At 45.8% G+C, this 16,009-nt stretch overlaps 1 protein-coding gene across 1 annotated transcript in view; it reads left to right on the top strand.

Moving 5' to 3' along the window:
* STXBP4 (syntaxin binding protein 4) overlaps positions 1–16,009 on the top strand; it is a 38,478-nt gene that overhangs the window by 4,116 nt on the left and 18,353 nt on the right. Inside the window, 9 exon segments of the mRNA XM_040438507.1 lie at positions 3,784–3,858; positions 4,960–5,032; positions 5,835–5,917; positions 7,117–7,213; positions 9,621–9,739; positions 11,124–11,213; positions 11,639–11,704; positions 13,390–13,566; positions 15,556–15,672. Of these exon segments, the coding sequence (XP_040294441.1) occupies positions 3,784–3,858; positions 4,960–5,032; positions 5,835–5,917; positions 7,117–7,213; positions 9,621–9,739; positions 11,124–11,213; positions 11,639–11,704; positions 13,390–13,566; positions 15,556–15,672 (897 nt within the window).

The following is a 16,009-nucleotide window of genomic DNA, read 5'->3' as shown; positions in this document are numbered from 1 at the left end:
TTGTTTTTTCGTCACATATTGTACTTCATGACACGTGTAAAATGAAGTCAAAAAAAATTATTTTTTTTGCACAAAAAAAATACTTAATTTACCTAAAAATTTTTGAAAATTTGCAAATTTCAAGTTTCAGTTTCTCTACTTCTGTAATACATAGTAATACCCCAAAAAATTGTGATGACTTTACATTCCCCATATGTCTACTTCATGTGTGAATTGTTTTGGGAATGATATTTTATTTTTTGGGGATGTTATAAGGCTTAGAAGTTAGAAGCAAATCTTGAAATTTTTCAGAAATTTACAAAAACTAAATTTTTAGGGACCAGGTTCAGGTCTGAAGTCGATTTGCGAGGCTTACATAATAGAAACCACCCAAAAAATGACCCCATCTAAGAAACTACACACCCCTCAAGGTATTCAAAACTGATTTTGCATACATTATTAACCCTTTAGGGTGTTGCACAAGAGTTATTGGCAAATGGGGAGGAAATTTGAGAATTTAATTTTTTTGTCTAATTTTTCATTTAAACCCATTTTTTTCCACTAACAAAGCAAGGGTTAACAGCCAAACAAGATTGTATCTTTATTGCCCTGACTCTGCTGCCGTTTACAGAAACACCCAATATGTGGCCGTAAACTACTGTACGGGCACACAGTAGGGCGTAGAGTGAAGAAGGGTGCGCCCGTAATGGTTTTTGGAAGGCAGATATTTTATGGACTAGTTTTTTGACACCCATGTCCCATTTGAAGCCCCCTGATGCACCCCTAGAGGAGAAACTCCCTAAAAGTGACCCCATCTAAGAAGACTACAACCCCTCAAGGTATTCAAAACTGATTTTACATACGTCGTTAACCCTTTAGGTGTTGCACAAGAGTTATTGCAAATGGGGATGAAATTTGAGAATTTCATTTTTTTGCCTAATTTCAATTTTAACCCATTTTTTCCACTAACAAAGCAAGGGTTAACAGCCAAAACAAGACTGTATCTTTATTGCCCTGACTCTGCTGTTTACAGAAACACCCCATATGTGGCCGCGTAAACTACTGTACGGGCACACAGTAGGGCGTAGAGTGAAAGGTGCGCCGTTTGGTTTTTTGGAAAGGCTGATTTTGCTGACTGTTTTTTTGACACCATGTCCCATTTGAAGCCCCCCTGATGCACCCCTAGAGTAGAAACTCCATAAAAGTGACCCATCTAAGAAACTACACCCTTCAAGGTATTCAAAACTGATTTTACAAACGGTTGTTAACCCTTAGGTGTTGCACAAGATTTAATGGAAAATAGAGCCACAATTTCACAATTTCAAATTTTTGGCAGATTTTCCATTTTAAAATTTTTTCCATTACAAAGCAAGGGTTAACAGCCAAACAAAACTCATTATTTATGGCCCTGATTCTGTAGTTTACAGAAACACCCCATATGTGGTCGTAAACAGCTGTACAGGCACACGGCAGGGCGCAGAAGGAAAGGAATGCCATACGGTTTTTGGAAGGCAGATTTTGCTGGACTGGTTTTTTTGACACCATGTCCCATTTGAAGCCCCCCTGATGCACCCCTAGAGTAGAAACTCCAAAAAAGTGACCCCATTTTAGAAACTACGGGATAGGGTGGCAGTTTTGTTGGTACTAGTTTAGGGTACATATGATTTTTGGTTGCTCTATATTACACTTTTTGTGCAGCAAGGTAACAAGAAATAGCTTTTTTGGCACGTTTTTTTTTTTGTTATTTACAACATTCATCTGACAGGTTATATCATGGGGTAATTTTATAGAGCAGGTTGTCACGGACGCGGCGATACCTAATATGTATACATTTTTTTTTATTTATGTAAGTTTTATACAATAACTTCATTTTTAAAACCCAAAAAATGTTTTAGTGTCTCCATAGTCTAAGAGCCATAGTTTTTTCAGCTTTTGGGCGATTATCTTGAGTTAGCTTGCTATTACACTTTTTGTGACGTAAAATGGCAAAAAATGGCTTTTTTTACACTGTTTTTATTTTTATTTTTTTTACGGTGGTCATCTGAGGGGTTAGGTCATGTGATATTTTTATAGAGCCGGTCGATACGGACGCGGCGATACCTAATATGTATACTTTTTTTTTATTTATGTAAGTTTTACACAATGATTTCATTTTTGAAACCAAAAAAAATCATGTTTTAGTGTTTCCATAGTCTAAGAGCCATAGTTTTTCAGCTTTTGGGCGATTATCTTGAGTAGGGTCTCATTTTTTGCGGGATGAGATGACGGTTTGATTGGTACTATTTTGGTGTACATGCGACTTTTTTGATCACTTTTATTACCTTTTTTGGGAAGTAAGGTGGGCAAAATTTCAATTTTCTCATAGTTTTTATTTTTTTATTTTTATGGCGTTCACCGTGCGGGGAAAGTAACATGACCATTTTATAGATCAGGTCGTTACGGACGCGGCGATACCTAATATGTGTAGTTTATTTAATTTTTTTAATTTTTATTCAGTGATAAATGTGTTTTTTTTTATCTTAACTTTTTTCACTTTTTTTTAACATTTTTTTGACCCAGACCCGCTTGGTTCTTGAAGATCCAGTGGGTCTGATGTCTGTATAATACAGTACAGTACAATATATATTGTTCTGTACTGTATTTTACTTACACTGAACAGATCTATGCTTTCAGCATAGATCTGTTCAGCACCATGGACAGCAGGACGCCTAGCAGGCGTCCTGTTGCCATGGGAACCCTCCCCGTCTGCTCAGAACTTCGCAGACGGGGAAGGGTAAGCACGGGGCTGAGGGGGGACTCTCTGGGGGCTCTCTCCCTCTCCATCGGGGGGCTGCAAAGGCACAGCAGCCCCCCGATGGAGAGGGAGTGAGCTCCCTTACCGATGACAGTTAACTTTTTCCATACAGCGGTCCGTACGGACCGCGGTATGGAAAGGGTTAAACGGCTGACATCTGCACAGATGTCAGCCGTTTATACCAGGGTGCCAGCAATGTGCTGGCACCCTGGTATAACCCACTAGAAGCCAACGATCATTCATGGGAGGCGGGCGGGGGATCGCGATCCCGCCTGCCGCACCGCCCGCCTCCCGCAACGCCCCCACCGCATGCGACACCCCCCCCGCACCACCCGCCGGCATCAAATCATGCAGGGTGCAGGGGGGGGGTAAAAAATATAGATTTTAGCCACTCTAAAGTTTCTGATCCCCGCGGTCAGGGACCGCGGGCATCAAAACTGCAAAAAGCGCAGCAAACCGCAGGTCTGATTGACCTGCGGTTTGCTGCGATCGCCGACAACGGGGGGGTTACATCACCCCCCCCTGGCGTTGTCACAGGATGCCGGCTGAAGGATTTCAGCCGAAATCCCTTCCGTTTAACCCCCTCGGGCGCCGGAATCCCGATTTAAAAGTTAGGACGTACCGGTACGTCCTTGGTCCTTAAGGCCTCGGGAAATAGGGCGTACCGTACGTCCTATGTCCTTAAGGGGTTAAACGTTGACCAGTTCATCTGCAATACTGTCCCCAATATCTAATGAAAAAAAATCTACTTATTGGAATCTTTTTCCGGTTTGGGCTAAACAACAGAGGGGAGAGAAGGATCAGGCGGTTGGTTTTCAGCATGCACAGTCTTTTGCCCCCAGAGTTTGGCAGTGGCCATTTACTGCAGAGGCACGCATGTGCATGTACGTGTATGAGCGGTCGGCCAACCACCTATGCAGCTGTGTTTATCACTGCAGGAAATGCTCCTTTTGGGATATCTCCTTTAATCAGACCCGAAGGAGAACACCATGAATCTGTATTATCTGCAGCACAGTGTCAGCAACAAGCTAACCGACTGCAAAGACGTCTTCTTACACCAGACGCCACTAGCTTGTGACCTACCTGTAAGTACTGTCCCGCCGTCTTCCTAATCTTGTAATGGACGCAGAGATCTGCAGTGGTCGCACACAGGGGGCCAAACCTGGATCCAAAAAAAATCATTAGACAGCATAAACTGTGTCTGAAACAGCTGCCAGGGACCGTCTGCTCCATATTCAACACCCTTCATCCCCATGATCAGCTCAGCAACCAGAACCACACATGAGTAGCAGACGGAGCTGGTTACCATTTACTTCAATGTAATGCAATGACCATCTCCGTCCACTACACAATGGATGGCGCCTGTGTAGTTCCAGGTGACACCTGAATGGTGGGGGATGCGGAGGGTTGACCCCTACCAATCTGATAATGCTGGCCTCTTTTCTAAGGATAGGCCTTCGGAATCAAAATCCTGGACAACCCAATTAAAAGGGAACCTGTCACACACTGAACGTGGTTGTCTGAGCTGCAGGCAGCAGGTTATAGAGCAGGAGGAGCTGAGCAGAGTTGATATATAGTTTTATGGGGAAATCTTCATTATAACTTGCATTAATTTATCAAAATTCACCTGCTCATTCTTGGCTGTGAAGTCCAGAGGCGGTCCTATCAGTGATTGACAGCTATCTCTGTATACACAGTCATAGAGGGCAGGCTGTCAATCACTGATAGGACCGCCTCCTGGACTTCACAGCCAAGAATGAGCAGTGATTTTAAAATGGATAAATTTACATGTTATACAGAATTTTCGCCCATAAAACTATATATCAATCTGCTCAGCTCCTCCTGCTCTATAACATGCTGCCTGCAGCTCTGACACCATGTTGAATATGACAGGTTCCTTTAAGGTGGCCTACACCTTAGGGGAGGTAAGCCACTAAAAGATGCCTCTGGTGGCAGCTTGTCTCTTATGAGAATAAAGGATCAGGCATGTTGAAATCCAGCAGCTCCACCATTATAATGCTATGAGTTTGGGTTGGAGGAGCAGTGTTCGGTCCAGGAAATGCAAACATCACACCGAGCATGATTCCTGGACCGAACCCGCTCATGTGATCTTGGGAGTATTAGCTTTTTTACATGATACTTTTATAGTAATAATTATACATTCCTTCTGTACTCTATCTGAGCAGAGCCACAGTGGATGTATAACGGAGCGGCGTACAGTAGCCCCTGCAGATGGGAGTAGGTCGGACGTGTGTGTGTCCAGGTAACCTTCTCACTATTGTAACGCTTTTACTTCCATCCTCTACAGAACACAACGTAATATGGCTTACAAGCCGCGCAAAAGATGCAGCCATTGATTTAGAAAAGGTGGATAAAAGGCGACAGTAAAGAAAGTCTGTGAGCGCCAAGACGAGCCAAAGTAATGGAGCCCTGTAAAATCAGACCAGATTGGCCTTCTTTGGCAGCAGCGTGCTTTCAGTTTAAAGAGTTTTCCAAGACATGATGGCCTAGCCTCTGGATAGGTCATTAGTATCTAATCGTGGGGGTCCGACCCCAGAGACCCCCGCCGATCAGCGGTTTGAGAAGTAGCACTGCGACCTTTTTACTGCTCACCAAGCACAGGCTCCGTGCAATGTGCCTTCTCAAACAGCTGATCGGCGGGGGTCACGGGCATCGGACCCCCACCGAGCAGATACTGATGATCTATCCAGAGGATAGACCATCAGTATAAAAGTCTGGGAAAAACCCTTTTAAGGTACATTGAGAGAAGTTGGACACCCGATAAGGCAACGACTGCTGTGCCACGCCATGTCTGACCTCACGCACGGCAGTTCTCTACATCTCAATGACGCCTATAGAAATGCATGTGCGTGGTACAGAAACAACCCCTTGTAGGCGAATGGCACTGAAGTTCCTGCAGAAAATCTGCCGCGTTAGGGTCCGTTCACACGGATGTATGTGGATTTTGGCATGTCGTCCACAAACATTCTGCAGATGAAAATGAAATCTGGAAGAAGAAGTAACATGCTACTTTTAGTAACGCACACCCCCATTGTATCTACAGTTCCTCTTCACGGACGCAACCTGCAAAGGCCGATTTCTCTCACTTCTGGGGTCCGACTCAAAGTAGAAAAACTAGAGATGGTAAGTGAGTGTTATTAAAGGGGTTGGCCCATCCGGGAGGTTGATGGCATATCACTAGGATATGTCTGTCGTCAGTGTCGCACCCCTGAGACTCACTCCTGTCTAGAGAATGGGACCCCTATAGTGAAGGAGAGCACACAGCGCATGCGCAGCATATTCTCCATTCATTGCTATGACATTTCTGAAAATGGCAGGGTAAGCGTGCTCGGCTATTTTCAGAAGTCCCTAAGTGGTAAATGGAGAGCGCACTGCGCAAGTGCGGCCACCTCTCTGTTCACCGCTATGTGACTGTCAGAAATAGCTGAGGGCGGCCGCGCAGGTGCAGGTGCTCTCTCATCACTTCAGGTGTCCTGTGGGTATCCTGGCGACATGCCATCAATGTCCCAGATGGGAATACCCACTTAACCTACTATCATTGCAGCTACTGTCTAGCGCCTTCAACCCCTGGGAGCCCCTCCATCACCCACCAGCCATAATTGGCAGCCTGCTTCCTTTCCATGCTGACAGAGAGAGGGCCGTCAGTTATGGCTAATAGGGTACGCTCCGCAGCTCATGAATGACTGGACACATGGCGCACAGTCGCATACTGCATGGCACTTTAAGGGCCCCTTTAAACAGCGTCTTTTGCCGCCAGAATTTTAGTGTGGATTCTGTCCGAAAATTCCGCCAGCTGCGCCTCCCATGCTGCCGTTCACGCGGCCGGTGGTTGAAAGCAGCAACCCGCGCCGAGAAGGGACACGTCCCTTCCTTAGTGTGGGGTCCAGACAGAGGCCCTGGAAGTTTCTTCTGCAGATATGTGGGCGGATTCTCCCTCTGCAGAATCCGCCGTGTGAACATACCCTTGGGGTACAGCCACATGTGGCGTGTAGATTGCGGATTTTCCACAGTGGATTTGTGTGGGAGGTCTGCAGTGGCAGCAACGTGGATGATATTTTTAAAGAATCTCATCCACACGCCATGAAAAAGTTCCCCAACAGAATCTGCAGTTTACAGCCTTAGGTGCAGATTCATTGCAGATTTTCATGCACAAAAAGCCGCCACATGTGCCCGTACCCATAGGTTTGTTACTTGATTTTTGTGGGCAGTTATACCCACCTCTGCTCATTGGATTATTACAGAGGTCACGTGATATTATAACCTATATTCTATGTGACATGGCCTCGACAGGCACATCATTATTTTTTTTTTTTTTTTGCTAGGCTCTCGGGTATCTTGGTATTACCCTGACCGAAGGAACAGAAGCAGCTGATAGAAGCCACATGGACCTGGATGCCCACCAGACAGTGTGTTTTGGAGGTAGTTCCTTTATAGTACATGACAGAGGAGAGTCTGCCGTGACTTGTGTGGATTGTAATTTCGCCTTACTGTTACACATTGTGATCAGATTGTGAGGCCTCCTGGTGCATCAAAGCCACCTCACCAGGTGGGCTCCTACACACACAGCGTAGAACAGGAAGACCCGCCTCTGCACTAGTGAGAGTGTTTGCACCTTGATGCATATTGCCCTACATCCACCAACTCTCTTCTCTTCACATGCCCAACCTGTGCCCACCCCCACCCCCCCCCCCCCCCCCCAAAAAAGAAAGTAGAGTACTGTGCAGAAGTTTTAGGGGTGGGAAAAAATGCTTTCAAAAATAGAAGATTTTATACAGTATTTTATGTTTATCAATTAACAAAATGCAAAGTGAATAAAGAAAAGAGAAATCTAAATCCAGTCAATATTTGGTGTGCCCACCCTTAGCCTTCAGCCTCGGCAGGGAGGTTGCACCAAACATCTTGGAGAACTAACCCCAGATCTTCTGTAGGCTTGCTCAGATCCTTCTGCCTCTTCATGTAATCCCAGAGAGACTGGGTGATGTTGAGATCAGGGCTCTCTGGAGGCCACATCATCACTTCCAGGACTCCTTCTTCTTTAGTATGCTGAAGATTAGTGTTCAGCGAAGTTTACAAAAATTTAATTTGGCTGCTTCGCTGAATTTCACGAAGACATTTGCATGGTGACAAATTACTTTGTCACAAAGGTCATTTCTTTGTAAGCAGTGGGCGCAATGATGGGGAACGGCGATTGCGCTGCTCCCTATCATAGAACCCCCTGATCGCGTTCATCGCTGATCGCGGCATCTGAGATTAAAAATGAGGACTTTCAGGGGTTAACCAGTTTAAAAAAACTAATAATGCTCTCCTTATTCATTTGAGCGTGAAGAGGCCACCGCAGCCATCTTGATTAAAGATCCTGCGCGTAGATCTACGCACTGGCCACTGTAGATTTCAGCGCAGGATCTTCAATCAAGATGGCTGCGGCGGCTTCTTCGCGCTCGAATGGATGAGGTGAGTATGTTTTTTTTAACGCCATTTCAGGGAAAATTGATTCGTTACCATGAAGCACAAGGAAATTCGGCTTCGCTGCGAATTGAATTTTCCCAGAAATTCAGATCGAAGTCCACTTCATATACTTCTATTCGTTCAACCCTACTGAAGATAGTTCCTGATGACATTGGCTGGATGTTTGGGGTCGTTGTCCTGCTGCAGAATAAATTTTAACTATTAACACTTCTATTTCTGAAAGCATTCTTAGGCCCCTTGCGTTTTTTTTTTTTTTCTATTTACGTTCCGGTTTTTGCGTTCCGTATACGGTCCGTATAGGGAACCATTCATTTCAATGGGTCCGCAAAAAAAACATGTACTCCGTATGCGTTCCGTTCAAAGATAGAACATAACAGACAAGGATAGGACTGTTCTATCAGGGGCCCGTCTGTTCCGTTCCGCAAAAAAAACGGAATGCACACGGACGTCATCTGTATTTTTTTTGCGGATCCGTTTTTTGCGGACCGCAAAATACTGAAAAAGCCATACGGTCATGTGCAACAGGCCTTACTTTGCAGCATTTTTTCCACACTCGCCTAAAACTTTTGCTTTGCAGGACATTGATTTGGGCTTCCCCTCTCCAGAACGTACGTTTTTTTTTAAAGAGAACTTGTCATCAGCTGTTCCCAGACATTTCCAGGTTGAGGAGATGTGAGAGGGAGTGGAGGACTGGTGACCAGTTCACATCAGGCATTCCATTCTTCTGTTCCATAACACGAGGGGCACCCGTGACGCCCGACAGTCCCCTTTGAGTATAATGGGATCCACGTGATGTCCATCAATAAAGCTGTGCTATTTTTTACAGAATCAGACATTATTACTCATATGCCATGATTAATATTTTCTTTTCTTAGGCTGCATTCACACGTCCGTGTGTGTTGCGGACCCGCAAACTGCGGGTCCGCAACACACCAGCCCGGCACCCCCATAGAAATGCCTATTCTTGTCCGCAAGCTGCGACAAGAATAGGACATGTTCTATCTTTTTGCGGAGCTGCGGACCCAAAGATCGGGGCCGCGCACCGCAAATGCGGATGCGAACAGCACACTGTGTCTCCATAGAGAATGAATGGGTCCGCACCTGTTCCGCAAAATTGCGGAAAGGATGCGGACGTGTGAATGGAGCCTAATTCTGATACTACCCACATGTGATCTATAGTTGTATCTTCACCTAGATTAGTCTTATGTGGGTTATGCGTTACTCTCCTGCCTCTGGCCTGGCACGAGTGTCGCAGCCCCTTCAAACAGCTGGTCGGTGGGCTTGCTGAGAGTCGGACCCTACTAATCTGATGGCATACCCCACTGCTGAAATCCTAACGCAGTTTTCCTCTGTGTGGTAGACTTTGTTCAAGCGGCCAAAGAGATGTTGAAGCTGCAGTTAGAAGATTCCGATTTTGGACCGTACATCATGACGGATGACTCTGACGACACACGCTCTGTAGATGACGTCACAAGTCAGGTAACGTGTCTTTATTTGCGGTATTGCTGTGACTTGATGGACTTCCTCTATGGTAGAATGTTTCTTCCCTGCTGATGTTATCCGTGCTGGAACCGGACAGCAAATGTTCAATTTCCCTGCAGCGCCACCGCAAGGGAAATGAAGTATTACACAGTTCTTATTGAAATGGGTGGACTGTCCATGTAATGCGCTGACATGATAGATCTTCCAGAGCGAGTGATCCTCTTTGTAGTGTCTTCCCCTATATTTACCTAATGGGAAGATGCAGATTCTGCAGGACGACCATTATGACAGAACTGAGGATAAATCCATGGCTGTTCCCTTCAGTAGTTGAAGGGTAGTTCCAGTATTTATTACCTATCTACAGGATAGGTGATACATGCTATATTGGTAGAGGTCTGACTGCAGGGATCACCACCGCTCTCTTGAACGGGAGACCCCTTTCTTCCCAGCTGTTTCCCGGCTGTTTCCGTCAGTGCATAAAACTTTGGAGCCATGGGGAGCGAGCTTGACTTCCAGGACCACCACCTCTCCCTAGAACGGGGGACCTCTTTCCTCCCAGCTGCAATCGATGCATTAGACTTTGAATGGAGCTATAGGGAGCGCACTTGACTGCCGCTCCATTCAAACTCCTCTTGCCGCTGGGGGGGGGGGGGTCTTTTGTTCTGTTGATCAATAGGGGCATCCTAAGGGTTGAACCCCCACCAACCTAGTATCTATTACCTATCCAGTGAGTAGCTGATAAATGCTTACTTCTTTATACGCATGTTCAGATATTGTGGGGAGTTGTATTAAAGGGAAAGTGGAGTCATTGTCCATGGCAGCTCATTAATGATATTGGCACCTGCCGTGCCACGTCTGACCTGACTCGCCAGAATTGGTGAGAGATGATCCAGCGGATTATGGAAGGTTTCACAGCGCTCAGAGCAATGGATTTGGGTGCCTCGGTTAGGGTCCCAACCCATTACATGCCATACAGACATGAACTTGAGGACTTCATATAGAGGCGCGGTAGATACAATGCTTTATTAAAGTTCAATGAAGGCGACATCTACCTGTGACTTTCCGCCCAAAAGGCCTTTATCAAGTACTGCAGCAGAGGGATGACTAATCTCTAAGAAGGCGCCCTAGCTTGGTGGTTGTTCACCCCTCCGCCGCACCATTTATTTCTCCTGTGTACCAGCCGTGGCAAAAGTGTTTGATAAAGGTCTTTTGACCGAAGCATGACATGTAGATGTCGCCTTCATACAGCTTTAATAAAGTACAGTCTTTACTGAGCTTCTATATGGAGTCCTAAAGTTCATGTTCTTGGGGATTGTGGGAAAGGAGATAATTATTGGGGAAAAAAAGAACCTAAATTTTCAGGAACATTTTTATATTTTAGGCCCGTTCAATTAATCTGTCTGACGCAGATGACCTAAATCACCTGAGGAGAGACAAGGATGAACTATATGACCAGATACGAATTCTGCAGGTAAGTGGTAAACCAGCAAAAACGTTACCAGTCTAATCACCAGTGTGGACCACCCCTCTGTTTTGCACAGGCCGATGCAATCTGTATGGGGTCTCCATACATTTGCATATTGTCAGCAGCACATTTACTTTTTTACACGGGGAGATGTGCGACCAGTAACAATGATATCGGCCTTGTGCATCCTGCACTTTCCTCGGTTCCCATTATAGAAATGGCTAACTTGTCCGCAAAACAGACAAAGAATAGGAGATGTTCTATCATTTACCTAACGGCCGCACGAAGGCCCTGTCGAAATGAATGGGTCCGATTGAGATCCGCAAAAAAATGCAGATCGGACGCTGCCCGGAAATATGGTTGTGTGCATGAGGCCTAATAGAGATTTTCTTAATGGTACTCGACATAAATCGTGTTCTCCCTTTTCTCAGGAGCAGCTCTTAGAATCTGAAAGGCGCAACAGTCAGCTTTCTGCCGAGCTTTGTAATGTGCAAAAGGTAGGTAGGTATTATGAGATGGGGGAACCTGGAATGGGTTCCCAAAATTTTAAATAAGAAATAAATATCATTGAGGTTTCCTCCTATTCTTTTCAGCTTTTTCTTCACTATAGCTGATTCTGGGTAATCTCTCTGACAACCAATATGGTCATCATGGCAGCATCCAGAGGCGTTGTCACCTAACCTCCCCAAAACCCTGAAAGACGACCAGGGCTAGGTACACGGCAGCATGACGCAGTAGGGATGTCGGTGCATGAAGTGGCATGGTTTCCATGCATTTTGGTTGTGTTGGACCAGCTTGTTTGTTCCTGCTTGATTCCATGCAATTATCAGTTTAGAATAGATTGGACGGCGGCTGCTGTCTGGAGCCTCAGTTGTGAACGCAATGGATATATGCACCACAAGCGTATTTATAAAGTTCTACCCCACCTAACCCCACCCAGTATTCTGCCCATATCTCCAAAACACCCTAGAGATAACCTGAAAGACGATTGTGTGGTCTCACCACAGTGCCCGGCTGATGAAGAAGATACTCCCAAATCCTCATAGAAGACCATCCCAACATCTATGAATCTATAAAATTCAGTGGTAGTAATAGCACTTGAGTGACTTAAAGGGACACTTTGGTCAGAAACAGGGAATTTTGAACTTTTTTAAGAATTGTGTTCTTTTTTTTTTTTCTTTTTTCATTTCAGCAGTGCTCTAATCCTGAACATTAATATTGTCAACGCAGATAGATACAATTGCTATGTAGATAGGTAACCCATTGTCAGTCTACTGTTGCTGTGAGGGAAATATGGTATCTGCTAGTGTAATAGTAAAATAGTAGAATTAGGATGACAGCAGGACATCTCTATTCTCTAGATAGTCCTTGATAAATATGGCCACTTAAGAGCATTGCACTTATCAGTGTAATGTATGGTGCTTTGTGTCATTACAGGGGTCCCTCTCTCTGGCCGCAGTGATGGCCTGGCTGAGAGAGTTAAGTGTCTGCTAAAAGTCAAAAGAGGAAGTTTAAAGAGGACCTTTCACTAGAATAAAAAATCTAAACTAAGCATACAGACATGGAGAGCGGCGCCCGGGGATCTCCCTGCACTTACTATTATCCCTGGGCGCCGCTCCGTTCTCCCGGTATAGGCTCCGGTATCTTCAGATTTTCGGCTCAACTGGGTGGAGCCTGCCGGCGTCTCCTTCTCCCAGGCTGGAGTGCTGGCCAATCGCAGCGCTCAGCTCATAGCCTGAGAGGTGTTTTTTTCCTCTCAGGCTATGAGCTGAGCGCTGCGATTGGTCAGCACTCCAGCCTGGGAGAAGGAGACGCCGGCAGGCTCCACCCAGTTGAGCCGAAAATCTGAAGATACCGGAGCCTATACCGGGAGAACGGAGCGGCGCCCAGGGATAATAGTAAGTGCAGGGAGATCCCCGGGCGCCGCTCTCCATGTCTGTATGCTTAGTTTAGATTTTTTATTGTAGTGAAAGGTCCTCTTTAAAGAGCAAGGACAGGAAGTACATGGAGAGACTTCAAAAAATTATATCTAGAAAACCATCCACCTGTTTCTTATTAAAAATAATAAAATTAAATAGAAAATTCAATATGTGATTGAAAAAATGTAGGAAGTGTCCCTTTATTATTAGCCTCTTCTTCTCTTTACTTTTTACTAATATATTAAGTTGTTTGTCCTGTTTAGGAAGCCAAGGCGGCCATTGATGAGACCAGAGCGCTTCGGAACAGAATTCACCTAGCAGAAGTGGCGCAGAAACAAGCACGCGGCATGGAGGTGGACTATGAAGAAGTTATCCGTCTTCTGGAAGCTGAGGTCATGGAGCTCAAAGCCCAACTCTCTGATCATTCTGGTCCGGCTCATGTAAGCTTATCAGCTGTCTCCAGTACAGTAGTTGTGCCCCCGAGATCGACAGCCGCACATCCCTGGCAATGGGATTGGAGGTGTTTAAAGGGCATCTATCCCCTCTATGTAACAAATGGTAATGCACTCTAGTCCAGTTTAACATCATCACCACTATACCTTTGTTATGGATATCACAGTTTCTTATCGGCAGAAAATGAATTTTTTTATATGCTAATTAGCCCTCCAAGTGCCTGGCAGGGCATGATTAATGGTGGCAGGAGCCCAAAACCCGCCATTAGCAAGTCCCCAAGCCTGCCTCTTCTCAAGTTCCCAGTGCAGCCCCTTGCGCCTTCATATTGGCGCCCTCATCTGCGACGTCACAATCTGCAGAAAACTCTGCTGCTCTGCACATTCCGGTAAGACACATGATGACCAGACGGGTGGAGTTTTGTGCAGATCGCGACTACGCAGAGGAGGGAGTGGACCTGAAGGCACAAGCGGCCGCACTGAGAACTTACAGACAGGCTTGATGTAGGTGGGCTTGGGTACCTGCAAGCATTAAAGGGGTTGTCCGGGTTCAGAGCTCAACCCGGACGTATCCCCTTCTTCACCCAGGTAGCCCCTCTAAGGTGAAGCATCGAGCATTTCATGCTCCGATGCACTCCCTTGCCCTGCGCTGTATTGCACAGAACAAGGGCTGTTTTGTTTATATTTGTACACTGCTAGGTGGAGGCTTCCGCCTAGCAGTGTTCCCTGGTGACATCACTGGCACTAATGGCCGGGCTTTAGCGCTGCCCTAGCCCGCCCATTATTGTCAGTGACGTCACTGGGCTCACTGCTAGGCGGAAGCCTCCACCTAGCATTCCATAGTGAGACCTGGCACGTCACCAGATCTGCAGAAAAAGCCCTTGTCCTGCACAATTAAGGGCAGGGCAACCGATGATCAACTCAGAGGGGCTGCCTGGGTGAAGAAGGGTTTATGTCCGGGTTCAGCCCCATGCCCCGCCAGGCACTTGCAAGGCAAATTAGGACAAGCTTCATTTTCTGCCGATTGGAAACTGCAATATCCATAACAGAGGTATAGTTGTGATGATAGTGACCTGAATTAATGTACTGCCATTTATCACGCACTGGAAATCGGGGACTACATTTATTGTCGCACTTTTAACCCCAGCATTGTGATCCCTCAGGGCTCTCATTTATATAAAGCTATTGAGTTTCTTTGATAATAGTAGAACATTTTACCTTACAGCTGAAACGGTCTTTGAGCTAAGGGGGCATTATTTACTAAGACCGTCGATTATACATCGGTCTTAATCCCTCTGCGCTGCTGGTGGATGCGCCAAAGTTATGTAGAGGCGCTGGCCTCTACATAACTTTGGTTCTTGCTGCCGCCGGCTGTGTGACATGCTTTATACTACAATTCCCTTGCTGGCGTAGTTTAAGTCCATTTTCCACGCCATAAACTGTCGTGGGAAAATGATGAATGAGACCGGCCGGCTCGGCCTCTTCCCCACCCACTCCACGCCCTCTTTTGCCGCCACTTTGCAAAAGTGGCATGTGCAGGCAAAAGTCACAGATTTTGTCACAAAACACCTTTGCTACAAAATCTGCAACATAATTACACTAAAAAGTGGCATAGCATACGACAAATGATGGCCTAAGTGTTTAAAGGGGTTGTCCAGCGAGGAAAAATAGTAAGTAAAGTGCTGACAATGGTGTGAAAATGCAATATCCTCTATGGTTTCCACTTCCTGGTCCAGGCTCATCACACAGGAAATGGCAGAAGCTGACTGCTCACCCCATCTCTGCCTGGACCAGGAAATGGAGACCATAGGGAACCTGGTAGCCATTAGAACAACAGCAATGGGGGGGGCGGTGAAATTAGGTATTGATAATTTTATTTTTATTTTTTTACTAGCGAGATAGAGGCGAGACAACCCCTTTAAGTTACTGTATCTCCTTGTGATATTGCAGTACAGAACTCCCCTTTCTTCTCTTGCATAGGACTGCATTCAGGATTTGAAACGCAGGATCACAGTCCTTGATTGTCAGCTCCGCAAGTCGGAAACCGCACGAAAGGCGTTTGAAATGTCGACATTGAAGCTGCTGCAGTTTGTGGAGGTAAGTGGTTGCCCTGCGGCTAAGAAAGTACATTTACTGTGAGGGGCCATCTCTTGGTGCTAGCATGTTCTGATGAAGAGCTCGTATTCAGGCTCCTCAGTGTGGGCACATAAACGGGGTGCTACTGAGTGCCAGCCAGCCGTTCTAATGGCAGCCCGCTCCCATAGCACATGGGTGGGTAGGAGATATCAAAATTAGTGCTGGGGCAAACTGTAGGAGATTCCAGTGAGATTTCGATGTCCTTAGGATCTGGTAAATGAGAGTTGGACTTGCTCACACTTACACTATCACTCACATAAAATAGCTTTCTCGCCCATATTCCTTGGGGGACACAGGA

Source organism: Bufo bufo, chromosome 6 (genome assembly GCF_905171765.1).
Source record: "Bufo bufo chromosome 6, aBufBuf1.1, whole genome shotgun sequence".
NCBI lineage: Eukaryota > Metazoa > Chordata > Amphibia > Anura > Bufonidae > Bufo > Bufo bufo.
The sequence above is the reverse complement of the archived record's forward strand: the minus strand, read 5'-3'. Positions and strand labels throughout refer to the sequence as shown.